Source organism: Delphinapterus leucas, chromosome 8, assembly GCF_059928025.1.
Source record: "Delphinapterus leucas isolate spDelLeu-1000000601 "Yukka" chromosome 8, BTC_Dleu_Yukka2, whole genome shotgun sequence".
NCBI lineage: Eukaryota > Metazoa > Chordata > Mammalia > Artiodactyla > Monodontidae > Delphinapterus > Delphinapterus leucas.
In genome coordinates this window covers 4,584,749-4,603,034 of record NC_143136.1, presented here as the reverse complement: position 1 = coordinate 4,603,034, position 18,286 = coordinate 4,584,749, and the positions used below count along the sequence as shown (strand labels likewise).

The window sequence follows — 18,286 nt, the reverse complement described above, 5'->3', positions numbered from 1 at the left end:
CTAATCAGAGGTGTGATTTGAGCAAATCGCTCCATCACTGTGGGAGGCTGGTAGGTTTCCCTCTCCGCCAAATGATGCTGTTGAACAAGGTTTATTCATTCGTTATTAAAAAGTAAGTAATGTGTGTCTATCAGACAATTTCTAAAGTTCCTTTCAGCTCTAGAAGCTATAATTCATATGTGACAATGTTAATGGGGGAAGGGCAATGTTAATTTCTTACAGATATTCAATGAGTAATGTTACTTTCTTATAAAAATCCCCTTCAACAGACCTACCTGCCTTTATATTCTTTTATTTAAGGGAGCCTGAAGAGAAAAACACCCATGCCTCCCATGTTTCAGTTAGCAAACGTGAGGCACAGAACGTCTGGTAAAGTTAGAGCTGATTAAAAATTTATGCATATTGTCAAAAATTCTTTCACAGACGTGAAAAGGACCAGCTCTAGAGTCTGCAGTGATTTAGAAAGCAGAACTACTAAAATGATACATTTTTCCCCTGAGCTCTGACACTGAGCTTCAACGGTCCCACCGTTTCAGATGCCCAGGGTAGAGATTTATCTGTGTTTCACCAAGTATGAAAAATATACGGATGGAGGGGTTTCCGGCTGGTCCCCCCCAAGTCATCCAGCTACCTCCCTTAATGTCAGCAGGCTCATAAACTTCTCCTGCGTTCTAAAGAAAGCAGCTTGCGCCACCGCACAGAAGCCTCCCAAAGTGTCACTTGCTGCCTATAAATTCACTTACACTCAATAAAGGCAATTGGCTACACATGGACTTAATTACCATGGCCCTCGTTGGGAAACTGAGGGGTTTGCCATCTCTCGAAGCAGAGGTGGAAAAAGTCGTGTGCAAAGCAAGGCGATTTCTCAGTGGCACATTACAAAGTCTGATTTATTCATTGATGGTTCTACTTATTAGTGGGCTAGGATTAGCAGTTACTACTCCAGAAAGAAGCTTCCTTTTTTTTTTTTTTTTTTTTTCTTCTTGCTACGCGGGCCTCTCACTGCTGTGGCCTCTCCCGTTGCGGAGCACAGGCTCTGGACGCGCAGGCTCAGCGGCCATGGCTCACGGGCCCAGCCGCTCCGCGGCATGTGGGATCTTCCCGGACCGGGACACGCGTCCCCTGCATCGGCAGGCGGACTCTCAACCACTGCGCCACCAGGGAAGCCCGGAAGCTTCCTTCTTGATTCCAAAGTATTATCGTTGCTCATGCTTGAATCCTACCGGAAACTCCCTGCCCTGCGCTCACTTTATTTTATTAAAGGAACAATATACTACAGATGACGTCATTGATTATTTAGACTTTGGTTACTCTTTTGTTGAGAAAATGTTACATATGCTTTATTTTCACCTTTTGTCTGAAATATTTATCTGTATAGACAAATTCATACCCAAGCAAGAACAAATCACTTTAGGAAGGAATGGAGAGAATTTTCCATTTAAATAGATGGCCGTCCATTTCTGTTCATGCACCTATAGTTCTAAAGCCCAGACATCGTTCATCCATAGACTTTTCCTCATTTAAAGGAGTGAGTCACTGCCTTTCCTAGCTCAAGAGTCCAGAAAGTTTAGGAAACGAAACTTTACAGATGTTTACCTTTTAAACTCATTTCCTATGCGTTACTTTCAAAATTAATCTTTCATAAACAGCAACACAGTGAATTACAGAAAAGAGAAGCTTTAGAGTATAAAGGTTAATTCTGAAGATCCTCTGACCTTAGTTCTATCGAGTGACAATCACCTATTTATGAAACATAAAGGCATGATAATTTCTGTCTGAAGCAACACGTGTATTGACATATGCCACCATACGACACAAAAATTAAGAGCCTGCTGAAACAAACCCAAAGGCTCCATATCCAAAGAACAGTTTGTCCTGCCTTGCAATGTATTAAGTACCTATGACGGAGGCGGCTTCCAGTGACTTTAGCAGAGAGTCAGTAGATTTGGGGGCTTTCACAGTCCCGGGATAATACTGGTTTTAATTTTTTCAGTGGTTTTCTGACACTCCTTAAGGCGATTTCCTACACTTTCCCACCTCCCTGGAAGGTGCACAGAGGGTGGCAGTGCCTCTACCCCAAGCCTACTCAAAGTATAATCCCAGGACCAGGACTCTTAGCATCTCCCAGGAGCGTGTTAGAAATTCGACACCAAAAACACAGGTAACCAAGGCAAAAATAGACAGGTGGAAGCACAGCAAACTAAAAACTTGTGTGCAGCAAAGGAAACCATCAACAAAATGAAAAGGCAGCCTACAGAATGGGAGAAAGGATTCACAAAGCATACATGTGATAAGCGACTAATATCCAAAATATATAAAGATCTCCTACAACTCGATAGCAGAAGACCCCCAAATAACCTGGCTTAAAAATGGGCAAAGGAAGTGAATAAATATTTCTCAAAGAAGACATACAAATGGCCAACAGGTACATGAAAAGGTGCTCAACATCACTAATCATCAGGGAAATGCACATTTAAATAACAATGAAATGTCACCTCACATCTGTGAGGATGGCTGTTATCAGAAGAGGAAAGGTAAGCGTTGAGGAGAATGTGGAGAAAAGGGAACCCTTGAACACTGTTGGTGAGAATGTAAATTGGTTCAGTCATTATGGAAGACAGTATGAGAGGTTCCTTAAAAAATTAAAAATAGAGTTACCATGTGATCCAGCAATCCCACTTCTGGGTATATACCCAAAGGAAATGAAATTGGGATCTCAAAGAGTCACACGTCCACTGCGAAACAACAGAAGAGGCATCGATTGGTCTCTGCCTCCGGCTGCTGGCACAGAGCTCCTAAATCCCTTGGAATTCCCGTGACAGGAGAGCGTTCTGTTCTAATGAGGAGATGCTGGGTGGGCTCCTGGGGCGGGGACAAGCCACGATTAGAAGCTGAGACATTTAGCCCCACCCTCTACTGTCCAGGAAGGGTGGAGGAATGAAAATTGAGTTTATGATCGATCACGCCTACGTGATGAAGCCTCCATAAAACTTCCCGAAGTATATGGGGTTCAGAGACCTTCTGGGTGGGTGAACACGTGGCGGAGCTGGGAGGGTGGTGCCTGGAGCGTGGGAGCTCCGTGCCCCTCGCCGCAACACCTTGCCCTGTGCATCTCTTCTATCTGGATATCCATCTGTATCCTTTACCATTTCCCTTCATAATCAATAAGTAAATGTAAATAAGTGTTTCCCTGAGTTCTATAAGCTATTTTAGCAAATTATGGAACCCAAGCGGGGAGTCGTGGGAACCCCGATTTGTAGCCGATTGGTCAGCAGCACAGGTGACAACCTGGGATTTGACACTGACATCTGATGTTGGGGGAAGCAGTTTTGTGGGACTGAGCCCTTAACTTGGGGGGTCTGAGGCGCTCTCCAGGGAGTGTCAGAGCTCCATTGAATTGTAGGACATCCAGCTGGTGTTGCAGAGAGTTGCTTGATGTGTGGACACCCCACGTGGTGTCAGAAGACAGCGTGGATGTAGTGGGTGAGTAAAGGGGACACACACAGGAGGAAACGTTTTTCTCTTTACACACATCCTTGTTCACTGCAGCGTTATTCACGAGAGCCAAGATATGGAGACAACCCAAAAGTCCGTCGACACGTATATGGATAAGGAAAATGTGGTACATACGTGCGATGGAGTATTATCCAGCCATAAAAAAAAAGGAGATCCTGCCATAGGTGACAACATGGATGAATCTTAAGGACACTGTGCTAAGTGAAGTGAGTCACACACAGAAGGACAGATACTACATGACGTCGCTTATATGAGGAATCTAAAATAGTCCAATTCAGAGAAGCAGAGAGTAGAACAGTGGTTGCCAGGGGCTGGGGGGAGGGGGAACCAGGAAGGTATTAGTCAAATGGTGCAACCTTTCTGTTATACCAGATGGGTAGGTTCTAGAGATCTACTGTATAGCATAGAGCCTATAGTTAACAATACTGCACTGCACACTTAAACGTTTGCTAGATCTTAAGTGTTCTTATCACACGCACAGTAATAAATCAGTAAAAGAATGGGAAGTGGGCTTCCCTGGTGGCGCAGTGGTTGAGAGTCCACCTGCTGATGCAGGGGACACGGGTTCGTGCCCCAGTCCGGGAAGATTCTACATGCCGCGGAGCTGCTGGGCCTGTGAGCCACGGCCGCTGAGGCTGTGCGTCCGGAGCCTGTGCTCCACAACAGGAGAGGCCACAGCAGTGAGAGGCCCGCGTACCGCAAACAAACAAACAAAAAAGAATGGGAAGTAATGATACAGAAAGAGAAATGCAGACTCTTAGTTCCCACCCAAGGCCTACTGAATCAGAACTTCGGGGGTGGGGGGCAAAACCCGTTTTGACGGGCTGTCCAGCTGCTTTTGAAGCATGCACCGGCGTGAGAGGCACTGCAATCTGGCCCAACGTTAATTACAGTATCTCGCTGGACCTTCAGCTCTTCTCTGCCCGTGACCGCAGCTCAGCTCAGCACACGCATTACATCTGCTGAACCTCAGGCACTCTGCTGGGTTTGAAGAAAACCAAAGAAGACATTGCTGCCCTGTCCCCCCAAAGGCTTGCAATCTAGAGGGAAAGACAGAGGCTCAGTGGGGGTGGGGGGACCTTGGGAGCCAGGGATATGACCATGGACCACAGAGAGAGAGTCTGGCCACTGCATTTGCAAAAGAGCCTCAGGGCCTGTTTTTCGTCATGACTTGGTGCCTGGATAAGCCCAGAGAGCCTGTAGCTGCTGGGTGCTCTTAGTCCGATTTCCTGTGACGACTGACAGCAAAATACGTGATTTCACGCAGGTGTGCACCTGTCTCCAAGGCCTCTGTGAATAACCTTGATTTCTCACCCACCTCTTCTTATGTCCTCCATTCAACCTAATATATTTTCCACCAAAGCGAATGGCAGAGAGAAAAAAAGCTATTCACCTTCTCACAGGGGTAATCCACATGTGTTCACATCTCCTCCACAGACCACAGCTGCTTTTGAGAATTCACTGAAAATATCATTACGCAAGGAATTCAAAATGACGACCCCTAATCACTTCTTCTGGCCATCCCTTTCCCACTGTCCTCCTGAAATTTCTTTTTTCTTTCTGAAAGTAACTCATGCTCAATGTAGAAAATTTGGAATATGAAGGAAAAGAACAAACAGAGCTGTGGTCCCAGTCCCGGGAAGATACCTATCGTGAACATTCTAGTGGTTTCTTTCTGATGTCCTTAAGAGTCCTCGGAACAATTCCGAACCTTTCCCTGAGAACCCATCTCGTTTTACACAATGATCAGGCTTCATTGCTCTGCTCACCCTGGTTTTAGTTCTGCCGTAGCAACCCAAGTTTTTAGCCAAGTTACCTGACCCCTCTGAGTCCCTTTTGTCACCTGTAAAATAATTGGAGTCAGCCAGTTTTCTCAAATCCCATGATTCCTCTGTCTTTCTCCCTCTTACTTACACAGACCATCACCTCACCCTGCGGGAAGAGGCTTGGAAGCAGGGACAGAGAAGGAGTCAGGAACAAGGAAAGCTCTTGGTTTCCAGGTGGTACCTAGTGAGCAACTCGGCCTTGGGCAACTGCCATCTTTTCCTATGAAATGACCACGGAACCCAAGACACACAGGACAAGCCTTCTGTTGCTGGAATGCTCAGAACAAGGAGACACATTTGCCGTTGTGGGAGCATCATGGCTTTTGGAATCAAGAGACTGGAGTATGAATGGCCTCTCATGAGCCATGAACCCCGAGTAAGGCACTCAGCCTTTCTAAGCCTCGGGATCCCAGAAGAGCATCCATGGGAAGCACCTGGTGAGGTCCCTCTTGGAGGAGCAGTAGACAGGTAGGCAAGTTCAGAAGGAGTGAACAGTGATGGAAGCTGGTGCAGGCCCGGGAGGTCCTGGCAGGGGGACAGCATTTGAGGCTGGATGCGAGAGGTCCGAAAGTCTTTTCCAAAAGAGACATACACTCTTCCAGGCTGATAGGAAACTCTGTCGTTCCGCCTCGCTCCAAACACATTCCCATCCTCAGCAAATTTCTGCACGTGTCTGGGAGCTCTCCTGGGTTGTGAGTGCACCATTCTCTCCACTTGCAGATAATTCTTGAGCCCCCTCCAGTGTAAACTCCTGGAGCCCTAAACTGGCATAAACTGTGCGGGCGAGAGACAAATCTGCAGGTCTCTCCAGGTCCACATACCTTACAACGACAAAGCTTAACCAGCACAACTGTACAATAAGGGTGAGCTTTACATTTAAATTATATCTTCATTTTTTTAATCAAAAAAATTAACAAAGCATTCCAAGGCCTCTTCCAGGAAGGATGTACGTCTGTTGGTGATCTGTAGACATGTCACGTCCTGGCTCCCCCGCCCTGGGGACTGAGAGCACATTCCACCCTAATTTTTGTCTGCCTACCCTGTTATTAGCCCTCAGCTTTATCCCCACCCCCGGCCCTGGCAGCCCTCCCTCCCCCTCCCCCTCCCCCTCCCCCAGCCCTGGCAGCCCTCCCTCCCCCTCCCCCACCCCCACCCCCCGGCCGGTCTCTCCTGCAGATCAGGATGCAGCACTTGAATAGATGCTTTTACGGCGGCGAATATAAAGGCTCCAGATCCAGGAGTGAAAACGCAGGGCACTATGGCAATGGCAACTCTTCCAAACTGCAAACTGTGTGTCTGAGAATGTAACGGCCTTCCTGTATGTTTAAAATAATTATTGAGGCTGTATCATATGGCACACATTGCTCTAAGGGCTTTATATGTATTATTCTCTGTTATCCTATCCATGAGGTCGATACTGTTAATATCCTCATTTTAAGTTGAGGAAATGGAGGCACAGAGAGGTTAAGCAACTGGTTCAAGGACACATAGTCTGTAAGTGCTAGAGCCGGGACTTGAACCCAGGCAGCCTGGCTCTCAGACCACTCCTCCTGTGTGTGTGTGTGTGATTTGTATTTGTTTATTATAGAGAGCATGATAGATGCCATCACATCATAAGATTAAAAGGCATTTTATTTCGCAGTCAGGCTCACCCTGCTGAGGACCAACAGCATCCCAAAGCCCCCAGAGCCCTTCCTCTTAGCCATCACCTCTGACTGACTGTGTGTTGGCTTAAAAAATGGAATAAGGCTATGTAATTTACTACCACTTCCAGATTCCTCAAGATTAAAAGGAACCTGCTAAAACCCCAGGAGAACTGCCACAGGGCCAATCCTAGGGCTGTCACCCCATTTGAGGGTCTTATTTCTCTCTAGATTGAAGGTGAGCTGGATGCCGGGCATACTTTCAACAAACTCAGTTAAAAAATGCAGGTGGGGAGAAGTGGTCCACACAGGACCAATTGCAAAGAGACAAAGGCCTCGATTTGGCCCGGTTTTCAGAGCTGACAGCTACTCAGGTGCCTCTGATGCTCATGAGGGAAATGCGGGAAGAGGCTGTTGCATCTTCACGGACAAGAACCCACAGTCCCACGGACTTCAAGGTTCTCCTTTATCACCCTAAGGGGTTGGATGAGGCTACTTTATGATACTTTAAAATGAAGCTCATCCGTGGATCGTAACACTTAGATGACGGTTTATGACAGGTCCCAAGCCAAAAGAAATACTAATGATAGCAAGAGATTTTCTGGAAACAAGTATCCCCACGGCTGTGCCATCCAATATGGTAGCCCCTAATGACACATGGTTGTCTAAGCTTAAATTTGAATGAATTAAAATTAAATTAAATTAAAAATTCAGCTCCTCTGTCACCCTACCGTCTTTCAAGTGCTCAATAGCTGTATGTGGCTGGTGGCTACTGGAGTGGACAGTACACATCAGACCAATTCCACCACTGCAGAAAGTCCTATTGGACAGTGCTGACCGAGAGGACTACGAGCTTCTCATTTTGTCCTTCATTAGGAATGCTGCCAGCGAATGAAAGAAAGAAGAGTACTTATCTCATGGGGTTGCTGAGGACTGTGGTAGGCTGAATAACAGCCACCAAAGATACTGGGTCCTAACTCCTGGAGTCTCTGAATGTTATTTTAAGAACAAAGATATCTATATTTGAGATGTGATTAGGATTCTTGGGATAAGATTATCCTGGTGGGCCCTAAATGAAATCCAAAGTGTCTTATAAGAGAAGAACAGAGAGAGATTAGACACACAGAAGAGAAGGAGGCAAGTGACCACGAAGCAGAGATGGGAGTGATGCAGCCACGAGCCAAGGAGTGTCGGCAGCCTCCAGAAGCGGAAGATGTGAGGAACCGACTCTCCTCTAGAGCTTTCAGAGGGAGCACAGTCCTGCTGAGTCCGTGATTTCAGACTCCTGACTTCCAGAACTGGAAGAAAATAAAATTCTATTGGTTTAAGCCACCAAGTTTGTGGTTATGCATTACAGCAGTAATCGCAAATTAATGCAAGAGTTAAACTACTTTATATATATATACTACATTTTAGAGGTCACTTAAGAAAAAAGACATCACAAAGGGAAGCATATAAATGACAGGGCAGTTCACAGAAGAAATGCTATTGACAAAAAGTCCAAAAGATTTTTCAACCCCTCCAAATAATAAAATAAATGCAAATTAAGGGACAGCACTGTTCTCTTATCAATTTGACAAAATATTAAAAAGATAATCATTGATTCATTAGCCAGTCCATCCATCCAACAGAACGTTAAGCAATCATGAAAGACATCTTTTTGCAAAATATTTTAAGGACATAGGGAAACCCAGTGTTAAATTTTTAAAAATTAGTAAAAGGATTCATAAAACTGTAGTTAAAATATATACATGAGAGAAAAATACTGGAAAGCAATTTACCAAAAATTTTTATAGTAGCTATCTCTGTCTACTAAAATTATAGACAATTTAAATTTTCTTTTTTAAACTGTCTTGTAAATTTTCTACAATGAGCATGTATTAGTTTTAACACTGGAAAAAAAAGACTTCCTTTAAAATAATTTAAAAATCAACTTGAACCACAAATCCTAGCATTTGATAAAATACTGGGCAACTTTTGGCAACTACAAGTATTGATTAAATCAGCTAAGAATTAGTATTCAAAATTGTGGGAGTTTATATTTGTAACTTCTAGTCATTTTTTAGTTGTCACTGTATGTCCTGTTGGAATTTATCCTGAAGACTGATCACGTTTCATGTTTCAAAAGACAATATTTGCTTTTTATTTGTCTTTGATTTAAAAAAGCAAGGAAAGGGATTTTATCAAAGTCAATCAGATAAATGTAATCCAATTATGAAAATAAATCCACCCTCGACCTTACATTACTTCAAAAGGAGGGATCTTTACGTCTCTGTGAATTACACACAGCAAACCCATGGGAGCTGCTCTAACTCAGCCTCCAAACTGTCAGGTCAGTAACAGCAGGATGGAATGTCCTTAAGGGGACTGGCCGGGAGGGCTGGGTCTTCAAAGAAAGCCCAGAGCCAATGGGAGGGGCTGCTCCCAGGAGGCCATCAGGAGTCTCCCATGACCCTCCCAGCACCTCAGACGGGGGAGCAACTCACAGTTACTGCCAGCCTCAAGGCGCCCTATTCTTTCATCAAAAGGATTTCCAGGAGTGTTCTGCAGGTATTGCATCAATATACTTTTTTAAAAATTAGGGTGTTTTAACATTTCAAATGTTTACTTTGGATTATCACAAGTTAACTTCTTGCCTTTCTTTTTCTTCTAATATATTTTTAACTAGGCTTTTTCATTATAAAAATAATATTTATTGAAAGGAAGACTTCTAAGCGTACAGGAGAATATGAGATAAAAGTAACGTCACTACTCTTGTCCCCAGAGGTGGCCATGCTAACAAAGTTTCTAGTGTATCCTTCCAGAAATTTTCTATCCATATGCAAACATATATTTAATAAATTAAATGCATGTGTGAATATATCTTTGTACATATGTATATGTGTGTATACATATATTTTCTATATTTTAGCTTATTTGGAGTTATAATTGTACATAGTGCTTTCAACTTGGTTATATCACCTAACAATAAATTGGATTATAAAAGTCTATCTAAAAGTAAAGAATTATTTCATTTGTAGAAAATATGGTTGTGGGCATCTGTTCTCTGATGTCCTGAGAAAAGGGAGGAAAGTTTCTGATAAGGAAAGTTCATGAACACAGGGCATATCATCTTCATTAACTATGAAAATGAAGGTTTCAATTATAAACCAAGGTGATATAATCAGAAGACAGTTCTTTTGAAACAATGCCTTTCTACTTCAAGTTCCATGATTGCACAAAATCATCCTGAGTATATTTCCTCCAGGCACAATTATGTAATTAGATAAGAAAGGAAAAGGGCAATACTGCTGGCTTGCACTACCCGCTGCTTGGACGGGGACTGTCTCCACCACTCTGTCCTTAGCACCAGGCACTGTCCTCACAGGGCTTGCCATTTATCTGGGGCAGGGGCATATGAATGAGCAGATGTGTACAATACGGTAGGAATAATAATGGTCTGCACACTGGGGTCGAAGTCTCCCATATCTTAACAGCCCCACAAAATAGGTTTGAGTCTTGTTCTCGTATCACAGATGAGGAGACTGACAGCACAGAGAGGTTAAGCGACTTGCCCAAGGCTGCACAGCTAGTTCTCAGGAAGCAAGGCTCCAGTTTCTGTGATTATGCAGATCGCCTGGAGGGGGAAGGGGAAGATGTGGGCAGAGCTCAAGGAGGAGATAGAGAGGAACTGCAGGGAAGCACTCAGGGAGGGTTTCATACAGAGGATGGATTTGAACAAGAAGTTGGTGAGGCAGAGTGGTAGGGGAAGGGAGGAGAAGGTGGACAAGTGGGGATACCATCTGCGTCTTGGGCCCCATCCTCCAGGGGTCTCAGCCAAGGAGGGGATGAGTGCTGAGATCCCAGCAGAGTCTGTGGAGTGGCTGAAGAGCATCAGGGACCATCTGGGCAGTGCTTGTCTTCCTGGGTGTGCAGCATGTGATGGGGTTGAACGGAGCCAGGAGGAGGGGACCTGCTGGTGGAAGGTCTGAGAGATCCCACCCGTCCCCCAAGGCCTGAGAAGGGCACCCTGTACGCTCCTGGGGAGTGTGGGTCGTGAAGGAACCAGCATCCAGCGGGATGAGGACTGTTCAGGAAGTGAGAGGCCTGAATTGCAGCTGCCCAGTGAGTGAGGGCACGTGGCAGAAACCACAGGCCACAGGAGGAGGTCCCCAAAGACCAGGTGGACTGGTCTCGCCTCGTGGACCAGATGGCTACACCACCCGCCTGCGGAAACCAGCCAGGGCGCTGACAGAGCCCGAGCCCAGATGCTGTTCACTCTGCTGGCCCCCAGCCGATGCTGTGAAGGTTGGTAACTTCCCTTTGCAGTCAGATGCCACAAAGGGAAGAAAAACAGGGACATTCATGATAGGGAGGCATCTGAAGTGCCTGCAAATTTACTCAAAATAGACAGTCAACCTTAAAGAGGCTATTTAAGCCAGAAGAGATTGTTACCTATAATTGTTACCGATTAAGTTTTTCTTATACTGTGAGTGGGAGTTTGGCAGGGGGGTAGCGGGGTAGTCTGAGAACAAGGCTAGCGATTGGAATACTGGGTTTTGGTGTTTGAATAACAAAAAAACATGCTATTTTAAAAAACTCAAACACTAACATCTTTGCTGATATATCTTTGATCTATTTCTAACAGCTTTATGGATGTGTAATATATAATAAACTGTTCATATTCAAGTGTACAATTTATAAGTTTGAGATATCTATCTGCCTGTATATATATATACACATACATACACACACACACACACGTATATGTATATCTTATGTCTCCATGAAGCCATCACCAGAATTAAAAGTAAGGAGGGGGCTTCCCTGGTGGCACAGTGGTTGAGAGTCCGCCTGCCGATGCAGGGGATGTGGGTTCGTGTCCCAGTTGGGGAAGATCCCACATGCCATGGAGCGGCTGGGCCCGTGAGCCATGGCCGCTGAGCCTGCGCGTCCAGAGCCTGTGCTCCGCAATGGGGGAGGCTACAACAGTGAGAGGTCCGCGTACCGCAAAAAAAAAAAAAAAAAAAAAAAAGTAAGGAGGAAGCTGATAAAGTGAAGAGGGGATATATGCATATATAAATATCTCCCTCCCTATTAGCATCTTTACTCTATCTCTTTATTATTATCAGTTATCAGTATAGAATTAATACAGTGTCAAATTCCTCATTTTAAAATATTCCTTTCATTTAAAATATCCCGTTTGGCAATAAAATATCCCTGATAAATACGATATAAAGAGAAAAGCTCACAAAATTAATCAATTTTGAATTTTAAAAAACCATAACTATTTAAAAGCCCTATTTATATAATAAAGGACAGAACTCCCCAATCAAAAGCATGTAACTGTTATATCAAACATTCCTGAAGAAACTTTGTTATAAAATTTAAGTATCATTGAGGAGACAGCATGTTCGAATCCCATACAGAATTAACACAAGAGAAGCCTGTGATTGTTCAAGTTTTTCTGAATTATTGTAAAATAACTGATGTACGTTAGACATCTGTTGCTGCATGCTAAGTCACCCCAACACTTAGTGACCGAAACAACACATGTTTATTGTGTCACTGTTTCTGTGGATAGGGAACTAGATGTGGCTCACGTGAGTATCTCTGCCTCAGGGTCTCCCACGAGGCTGCAAACAGTGTTGGCTGGGGCCGCAGCCTCATCTGAAGGCTTGCCTTGGGGAGAATGCCCTTCCAGTTCACGCATGCGGCTGTGGACAAGATTCAGCTCTTCTCAGGCTGGAAGGAGGCCCAAGTTGCTTGCTGGCTGTCACCAGAAACCTCCCTCCATTCCTTCCACGGGGCCCCTCTGCTGGGCAGCAGCTGACCCCTCTCAGAGCCAGGGGTGAAAGCAAGTGAGGGGGGCGAGAGGCAAGCAAGATGGCAGTGCCACCCCACCGCTTTTGCCATATTTGTTTTCTTAAGATTTATTTATTTTTATTATTTATTTATTTATTTTATTTATTTTTTGCTCTGTCGGGTCTTAGTTGTGGCATGCAAGATATTCATTGAAGCACAAGGGATCTTTCATTGCAGTGCTTGGGCTTCTCTCTAGTTGTGGTGTGCGGGTTTTCTCTTCTCTAGTTGTGGCGCGAGGGCTCCAGGGCGCGTGGGCTCTGTAGTTGAGGCACGTGAGCTCATTAGTTGTGGCATGCGTGCTTAGTTGCCCCACGGCATGTGGCATCTTAGTTCCCTGCCCAGGGATCGAACTCGCGTCCCCTGCATTGTAAGGTGGATTCTTTACCACTGGACTACCAGGGAAGTCCCCTGCCATATTCTTTTTTTTTTGGTTGCACTGCGTAGCACGTGGGATCTTAGTTCCCCGACCAGGGACTGAACCTGTGCCTCCTGCAGTGGAAGCGCAGAGTCTTAACCACGGGTCCACCAGGGAAGTTCCCCATATATTTTTCTTTAGAAGTGAAGTTCTAGGTCTACATCACACTCAAAGGGAGGACATTACCAGAGGAAGAGGTGGGGTCGGCAGAGGCCATGTGGGAGGCTGCCTACCACAGACATAAACATCTTTTAATGTAATGTTTTGAGAAGGAGTTTGGTTTTCTATTGCCAACAAGTTAAATTCCCTGGTCCTGAGGAGCTCATCAAAGTTGGAATCTGAGTGTCTCTGAACCTAATGTGGTACAGCACAATACCCACCAAAGAAAACAGGTGGCGAGTCTGCTTCCATGGCCCTGGGACTGATCACACAATTTGCTCTCTTTCCTTCCCCTCTTGAAATAGATTTTTTTTTGCGGTACGCGGGCCTCTCACTGCTGCGGCCTCTCCCTTTGCGGAGCACAGGCTCCGGACGCGCAGGCTCAGCGGCCATGGCTCACGGGCCCAGCCACTCTGCGGCATGTGGGATCTTCCCGGACCGGGGCACGAACCCGTGTCCCCTGCATCGGCAGGCGGACTCTCAACCACTGCGCCACCAGGGAAGCCCTTGAAATAGATTTTAAAGCTGCTCCAACTGGGTTGCCTACAAAGCGTTTGTTCTGCTGTGTGGAAACTTGTACTGTGTTCTTTAAGTGTTTGTGCTACTGTACTTCTCTAATAAAGGAGCACATCTTTTGTAAACAAAAACCACCTTTTGAAAACAAGTTTTAAATTGCTTAACATTTCACTTAAGAGCATCAAAGAAGACCCTTAATATAGGCAGGCCCTTAATACAAGAAGGTCTTAATATACACAAGGCCTTGTCCCCAGAACTGCTGCCTTCCCGTCATCTCATGCGAGGCCTGGGGACCAGGCATCAGGTCCCAGAGTCAGCAGCTGCTCCAAGGGACTGTGACAGGGAAGGAGCGTGACTGAGGCCGCGGAGCCTCATACAGTTCGGGTCACATCCCAGGAGGAAGGGCAGCGTGAATTGCTTGTGGCCGGACCCCTCGGATTTCAGACAGACCTGGCCCGTGAAAGCTTACCATCTTGGGGCTGTGTCATCCACCCATGATGTTCAATTTCATGTGGCTAGAGAGGTATTATACAGACTGTATTTAAAAACAGGAACAAAAGCAATTTCATTAAAAAAAAGAATTAGTTCCTAAATTCTTAGCCTTCACATTCTACTTTTCTAAAATGAAGCCAGAAAACCACATGAATCTATCTCAACATGTTTCTGTGCTTAAAAACATACAAGAATATCAACCACCACAGAAGAGACTGTCAGGATAGATGTCCTACACTCACCTGCATTCGATGAACCAACGCCGGATCTCATCTTGGAGGTTCTCCTTGATGTTGGGACCTTCTATTAGTTTCAAGTCATCCTTGATTGTAACCAAGGCATCTCTGTATTCCTCCTCATGCTTTACCTGCACCTCATCCCGCAGGTGGGTCACCCTGTCAGCCTGGATTAATGCAGCACTGACTTCATTAAACAAAGGAGGCGGGTTCTGAAAATATAAGCCAAAAGGTTTGAGATCATAAAGGTTACAGAGCGGTGAAAAATTTTAGACAATAATGAAATATGTCATATCTTCAATGGTGTTCTACCAAAGACCCATTAAGAAATACAGACAGAACAACAGAATCAGATCTTGCAGGAGGGCTTGAAGGAGTAATTCACAACCATGGGGAGGAAGTATGGGATCACTCTGTACTATTTCCCAGAAACTGGTAATTAGTTTCAAAAATGCTTATTCGGTAAATCATTCAAAAAAATCATTCAAGTTACAGAAGGTAAAGTTTTCCAAATCTTCTTGGTTAGTGGGAGAGGAAAGAACATAGCATTAGAAAGTAAATGAAGCAAGAATTGATGAAAAGAGTTTGGGTGTTCTGATTTCAAGAAAAATGACACCAAAACCAACTCTGAAAACATCCCCTGTATTGTTAAAGACCCTCCAGAGCAGGAAATTCTCAGCTGACTCCAGACATTCACGCTATTACATCTTATTGTCAGAATGTTCTCTCTCCACATCTGCTGATCAGAAAGGCAACAACGTCTAGCTGTAGAACGCCCACCAAATGCTCAGCACTGGTCCAGCAACATGTGGAGGGTTGTGGTCACCGAAAATACAAAGTCACTTTGAGACATAATTCCTGTTCTTTAGAACCGCTCAAGAAATGAGGTTGGCGGGATAAGAGTAATGTCCGTCACAGTAGGGAACGATGTCAAATGATCTGTAAAAGTGCTACCTTGTGGGTTTGGATGGAAAGAACTAAAAGGGACTTGGAGAAGAAGAACACACATGGGAATCATAGGTATGAGCTAAAGATCCTGAGCTCTAAGGAGTTCAGAGATTCAGCCCAGGTAAGTTAGCAAATTAAGGACAAATTCAGTGGTGTGCTGGAGCCAGCCTGTAACGACTCATGAGATCCAGTTGACAGATTTTCAGAAATTTTGCAAGCTTGCTGTTAGGCACAGTTATTTTAAAATGCTAAATTATATAAATTTAGGATTAAATTATGTTAACAACGCAAGTTACTGATACCAAAAACTCACTGCTTCATAATTATTTTTACTGGATTTTATTGTCATCTATGCTCTTGATGTCATTATGTCTGTTGTATCTCTAAGGTGAAAATACTGTAATAATGCTGTCACTTCTGTGCGTACCTTCCTGTGTTCATTCAGGTTAGCAGCTTGCAGTTGGCTATAGGAATACTTACACCGTCGAAATTAGCAAATGCTACAAATGAGGGCTTGATTTACTATTGTGATTTGATTGTATAGACTTAATAAAGTGGTAGAGAAAATAATAATGCAGATAAACATAAAAGTGTGTCGTGTCTGTGTCACCTACACTGTGAATAGCACACAAAACTGAGGAAATACTCTTCCAGAATCCAAAAACTATAGTCTGATTCAGCAAAGGATGGCTAGTATCAAGTAGAGAAAAGATGACAAGTGTTGGGCATGGATGTGGAGAAATCGAAACCCTTGTACACTGTCGGTGGGAATGTAAACTGGTGCAGGCACTATAGAAAACACCATGGAGGCTCCTCAAAAAATTAAAAATAGAACTACCGTATGATCCAGCAATCCCACTTCTGGGTATATATCCAAAGGAAATGAAATCAAGATCTTAAAAAGATATCTGCACCCCCCTGTTCACTGCAGCATTATTCACAATAGCCAAGGTATGGATACAACCTAACTAAAGCCAGGGACCATTTTAAATCTGAAAATCCATATCCTTTTGTTACAAGGATTTTTTTGGTTACTGTTCCTTTACAATTACCTTCCTCTGTTTTCTTAGTTCTTTTCTTCTCAGAACTCCTGCAATTTTCTTTACACGTATCCCTCATCCATCTCTTTGTCATTTTGCTATTTTCTAGGAGATTTTCTTAATTTTTTCTTTCAACTTTATTTTTTGAAGTTTCTATTATTATATTTGAACTCTTCAGCAGCACTTCAACTGTTCTTTGATTCTCCTGTTTTGGGGAATTTTGTTCTAATTTCTGGATTCGATAATCCTATTTTATTTCCATAAGGTTATTACTTTTAGAATTTTGTTTTTTATGTTTTATTTTACAGCTCTTTTTTTCCCTCCAATTTCTTTTCTGTTGGGTCTCTGTCTTTCCTAAGTGACTGGTGACCCTTTGTGGTTCACGCTTATTTAGGAGGGAGGCTCCCAGAGCTGTTTGGAACCTGTGTAGGGGAGTTGCTGACTGGTGAGGTCAGAGCTGCTTTATTGGAGGTATCTGAGTATCAGTACCCAAATTTCTTTCTTTTGAGCTGGTTTCTGCAGACAGAGATCCTCCCATCTGCTCCTGAAGAGGTGTAAGTGTGGCTGCTAGAGCCAAGCAGAGGGAGGGAGCTATTGGTCTCACTGTTCTTTTTTTTTCTTTTTTTACATCTTTATTGGAGTATAATTGCTTTACAATGGTGTGTTAGTTTCTGCTTTATAACAAAGTGAATCAGTTATACATATACATATGTTCCCATATCTCTTCCCTCTTGCGTCTCCCTCCCTCCCACCCTCCCTATCCCACCCCTCTAGGTGGTCACAAAGCACCGAGCTGATCTCCCTGTGCTATGCGGCTGCTTCCCACTAGCTATCTACCTTACGTTTGGTAGTGTATATATGTCTATGCTACTCTCTCACTTCATCCCAGCTTTCCCTTCCCCCGCCCCATGTCCTCAGGTCCGTTCTCTACATCTGCATCTTTATTCCTGCCCTGCCACTAGGTTCTTCAGTACGTTTCTTTTAGATTCCATATATATGCGTTCGCATATGGTACTTGTTTTTTCTCTTTCTGACTTACTTCAATCTGTAGGACAGTTTCTAGGTCCATCCACATCTCTGCAAATGACACAGTTTCGTTCCTTTTTCTGGCTGAGTAATATTCCATTGTATATATGTGGCACATCTTCTTTAACCATTCATCTGTCGATGGACATTTAGGTTGTGAAGCATGTCCTTGAGTGTAACTTTCAGACCGGATATGGTCAGCCATAAATATTCTAAGTACTTGCATTTCTAACATGTCCTCACTTGGCCCTTCCCACTTGAATGGCAGCTTAGTAGCTACCCTGGAGGATACTTCTTCTAATGGGCAGAGCTGCCAGCGACCAGCTTGTTGGAAATTTGATGATTGTTCCTTTGTAGGTAAAGCTATTCTGCTCTTATGATGCTTTACACTTCGTCTTTTCAAAGTTTATCAAAATGAATCTAGGTGTGAGCATTTCTTCATTCATCATATTCTCCATTTAGTGGGTCCTTTCAGTATAAAGAATTATGTCTTCTCCTCTGTAAATTTTCCTTCTATTATTTCTTTTTCTCCATTTTTCTCCCTGCAACAAATATTACATAAATGGCAGAGCACCAGACTGATCTGACCTTTTCTCTTGTATTTTCCATCTCTCCTTTACTTGCT

The 18,286-nt window shown here is 44.0% G+C and overlaps 1 protein-coding gene across 1 annotated transcript in view; it reads right to left on the bottom strand.

Moving 5' to 3' along the window:
• DRC11 (dynein regulatory complex subunit 11) overlaps positions 1–18,286 on the bottom strand; it is a 169,403-nt gene that overhangs the window by 115,927 nt on the left and 35,190 nt on the right. The window contains exon 6 of the mRNA XM_022568051.3: positions 14,654–14,859. Within this exon, the coding sequence (XP_022423759.1) occupies positions 14,654–14,859 (206 nt within the window). The remainder of the gene's footprint in view (positions 1–14,653; positions 14,860–18,286) is intronic.